The following is a 3,953-nucleotide window of genomic DNA, read 5'->3' on the forward strand; positions in this document are numbered from 1 at the left end:
TAAACTGAACCTTTGCACCTTTTAGGAAAACCAGTGAATTTGGAGAGCTCCACGGGCTCACAACTACTGATAAATTTGTAGAAGGAATATACAAAGTGGTGCTAGACACCAAATCCTACTGGAAGGCGCTTGGCATTTCCCCCTTCCATGAATATGCAGAGGTAAGTGTGTAGACACTTGACTTGTGTTTTATTTTTATTTTTGTTACTGTTGTTTTGAATTCCAAGAAATCCACAGTTTGCGCTTTGCATACCATGGAAATGCATACCATAAAATGCCATTGAACTAGTGCAGGTCCCCTTTCCTATTTCTACAGTCAGAAATCCACAAACTTCCTGTTTGGTGAAAACTCATTTAGTAACATGACCTGAACTTACATGATGATCTTTATAGTCTTCATTCACTCCACTGAATATGAACATTTGTTTGCTGAAGAAATATTAATATTTTAGACTATTAGGCTACCCTACAGACCCCACTAAGGGTATTTGTGCAACAAATAATGGATGTATTATTTTACTTCTCTAAAATCTGAAAAATTCTTCCTTCCAAAATACATCTGGAACCCAGAGGTTTGGATAAGTGATATGGGGCAATGCATATAGACACAGTAAATCTGCAATAATAATGGCAACACAATAGATAACATTTATCCAGCATATATCACATGCCAGGCACTGTTGTGTTTTCTATATTTAACCTATTCAATCTTCATAAACAACCCATTGGCGTCAGTTCTATTTTTATCCCCATTGTACAGATGAAGAAAGTGAGGCTCGGGGACGTTAAATAACTAGTCCAAGGTCACAGGGTGAGTAAGGGGAGGAACAATAGTATTTACCAACAGATTAGGCTGAATCTATCCTCAGGTACGCTTCAGGAGAGCTGCATAAGAAACCAAGCTAATAATAATAACAATAATGCCACATTTGTAATCCTTGGTACACACTCTACTTCTCTACTTAGGAGGTAGTAAGAACCTCAGAGTTATACATGGGCCCAATCTCCCTACCTCCTCCTTGTCTGTAATTCCTTAAGTCCTTTAAAACAGATGGCTGTCATGGAAATAGAATCCAGACCTATTGTTCAAAGTTAAAGACCAACTAATTGCATCAAAAATAGCTCAGCATGAAAGGTAACCATTCTCTCTGGCTTAGTCATGGATGAGACTTTCAGTTAACATAAAATGGTTCCTTTGGTAGACAGTGTTGCCAGGGAAACTGTAGGGCCTGATTTGACTTCTGGGGCCCACAAAGTCACCAACGTAGCTTTGTCTACCAAGAAGCATGTCTCTGGCTACTTCTCATCCAGGCAGTAAGACACAGAGCTGGGTCATGATCGGGTGCAGGGTTTAGATGGCACCCACCACAAGACACGTGTCCCTAGATGGTCTCAGGCCCTACCCTAGAACACCAGATCAGCCTCCCTGTGACCATTGTCTGCCCCGGGTCTCAGCCTGATGAGACCATCTGAGGAGATTCACTGCCGTACTGCCCATGACATGTTGCTCCTACTCATTAGACATCAGCTTCCTTGCCTGCTCTTCCCTTGTTTAATATTCATTCAACAAACATTTAAAAAATAAAAACCTTCTATGTGTGGAGCGTTCTGCTAGACTCTAGAGATGCAGAAGTAAAAACATCTCTGATCTCTGCCCTTGGAACATGTGAGGCAGGACCATGAGCCCAGCCTGGAGCCTGAATGGCTCTGGGGAATGAGAGAGAGCAAGCGGTCAAACATGAGCCCCACTGTGGCACTCCAGTGACTGGTGCGTGCATGGTGGGTTCAGCCATGAATTCCTTTCCTGCCAGCTTCTTCTGCTAAGGACCTCCCAGAATGCTGCTGTCCTTCAGCACGAGTCACCCCTCCTTGGCCAACGACCCAGGAGCCATACTAGACTTACAGAGAAAGTTAGGACTTTCCTTTGGAATTCTTAGCCCTCTTCATTTCATGGACTTTTGAGCACAGATTATGCCATTTACCATTTTTAGGAAGAATCAAATGGGGATGGAGGCCAATGTCACTCTAAAAGATAACTTTTCCTGATTTGATTTCAGGAACTTGGCCTTTAAAGAGTCCCTTTCTCCTTCGGAGAGATTCTTAAGTGATTCTTACCTCCACTTGCCCTGATGCTGTTTTTGTTTTTCGTATGTTTCAGTCAGATCTTTTTTTCTCCTGTCCCCAAGTAATCAAGGATTTTGTTGTTTTTTCATATTTGGAACAAAATGTACTTATCCAGGGTATACACAAAAGCTCAGTCTAGATCCTGTATCCAAAATAAGTGAAAGTAAACACTTCTTCACTCTCTTTCCTGAACCCAAATTGTCCCTATTTGTCTCAGTCCAAGCACCTAACAATCCCAGCACCTGAGTCTCAGAAGCTCTATTAAATTTGCCTGAAGTACATGACTAATGGGAACAATTGATCGATAATTTGCTCAATTAGAAAACTTAAATGAGCTCCAACAGATATGTGTGTGTTTCAGAATTCCAGCATGATCTTCCACACTGTTTGTTGTAAATAGAACCCTATAATGCTTTTACTCCATATTTCATTGCTTGTTATATACATAAAGATAATGTTCATGGTAGAAAATGCAAAGGAATAATGGGAGAAAAATCTATGAGTTTGGAAACAGGAGCCTTAGCTTCCAGGTCTAGCCCTGTCACTGTGTGAACTTGAATCAAACATTCTAATTCAGAATTCTGGTTTGCTTATCTGTAAAATGGGAAGAATGTTTCCTTCCAGTTCTAACATTCTAGGTCTCTGAGTCTGCGGTGGGATGAACAGTCACTATTCTCAAGACCTCACGCCATCGAATGCCAGTTTCCACATTCTCCCCTCCTTTTGCTAAAACCAAGAAAGCAGACAAGAGCAGTTAAGCTTTCTGTGATTTCCCTCAGTCAGGCTAGGGCCACCCTGGTTTTCAGTGTGAATTTGCATTAAAAAAAAAAAAAAGGAGAGAGACTTGATCATACAAGCAGTAGAGAACTCTTGTTCTAAGGACTGCACAAGACTCCAATGGTTAGCTTGCAGCCATATTTGGATTTTTGCCTTTTGTTCTAACTGCTCCAAAAAAACAAAACAATGAAATACAAAAAATTACGTTAGTGCAAGACTTCCAGTGGTCTCTCTGTCCATGACTCACGTTGTTGGGCTCTGTTAGAAACGGATCCTGTCTGTGTTCTCTTGTAGGTGGTGTTCACAGCGAATGACTCTGGCCAACGCAAGTACACCATCGCAGCTCTGCTCAGTCCCTTCTCTTACTCCACCACAGCCCTTGTTAGCACCCCCAAAGAATAAGCGACCCCACCTTCGGTCAGTTTGAAGGAGGAGAAACAGGATTTCATGTAACCAACAGTATTCCATTTGTATTAAAGCAGTGTTTTCACTTTATACGCTTTGTTAGAAACTCAGGCAGAGACAATAAAATATTCTTATTAAAAGCACTTTCCATTTCATTTGCACTTGCTTTTTTTTTATCCCCTCATTGTTCTCTCCAAAAGAAAAAAAATTCCAAATTTTACAGAGAAGCACAGGAACTCAAAAATGTTCTCCGGCCGATCTCTGAGGCATGTCTACATTTACACTGTCTTTCAAGCTAAGCACATACTCAACGTGGTCTGCAGCCATTAAAAACACACATTCTGAAAATGAAAAAGTTTTCTTTCCTTTTAGCCTTCAGTGAGTAGCCACAGGTAAATTCTAAGGGCCCACTTCTCTACCGGTGCATTCTCTTTAAGGGCTTTATTGATCTCAAGGGCAGCACAGCTCCACCAGGACTGACCTGCAGCAAGGCAAGCTCTCTGATCGCATTCAGACCAACTAAACCCACCCCCGCAGTCAACTGACAAAGGGATGCAATCAGAGAACCCTCACACCCTCAATTCACTTAGACTAATCCAATATTCATGTATGGAGGGATGACTATATGCCAAACACTATTTTAGATG

The 3,953-nt window shown here is 41.5% G+C and overlaps 1 protein-coding gene across 1 annotated transcript; it reads left to right on the forward strand.

Moving 5' to 3' along the window:
* Window positions 1-11: 11 nt before the first annotated feature.
* TTR (transthyretin) lies at window positions 12-3,461 on the forward strand (the record flags this gene model as incomplete). The annotated part of the gene is made up of 2 exons (XM_019631627.1): window positions 12-161; window positions 3,196-3,461. Coding segments are annotated over 2 exons (258 nt in total), but the record flags the coding sequence as incomplete, so codon positions are not given.
* Between the last annotated feature and the right edge of the window lie 492 nt (window positions 3,462-3,953).

Source organism: Hipposideros armiger, unplaced genomic scaffold (genome assembly GCF_001890085.2).
Source record: "Hipposideros armiger isolate ML-2016 unplaced genomic scaffold, ASM189008v1 scaffold_1022, whole genome shotgun sequence".
Lineage (NCBI taxonomy): Eukaryota > Metazoa > Chordata > Mammalia > Chiroptera > Hipposideridae > Hipposideros > Hipposideros armiger.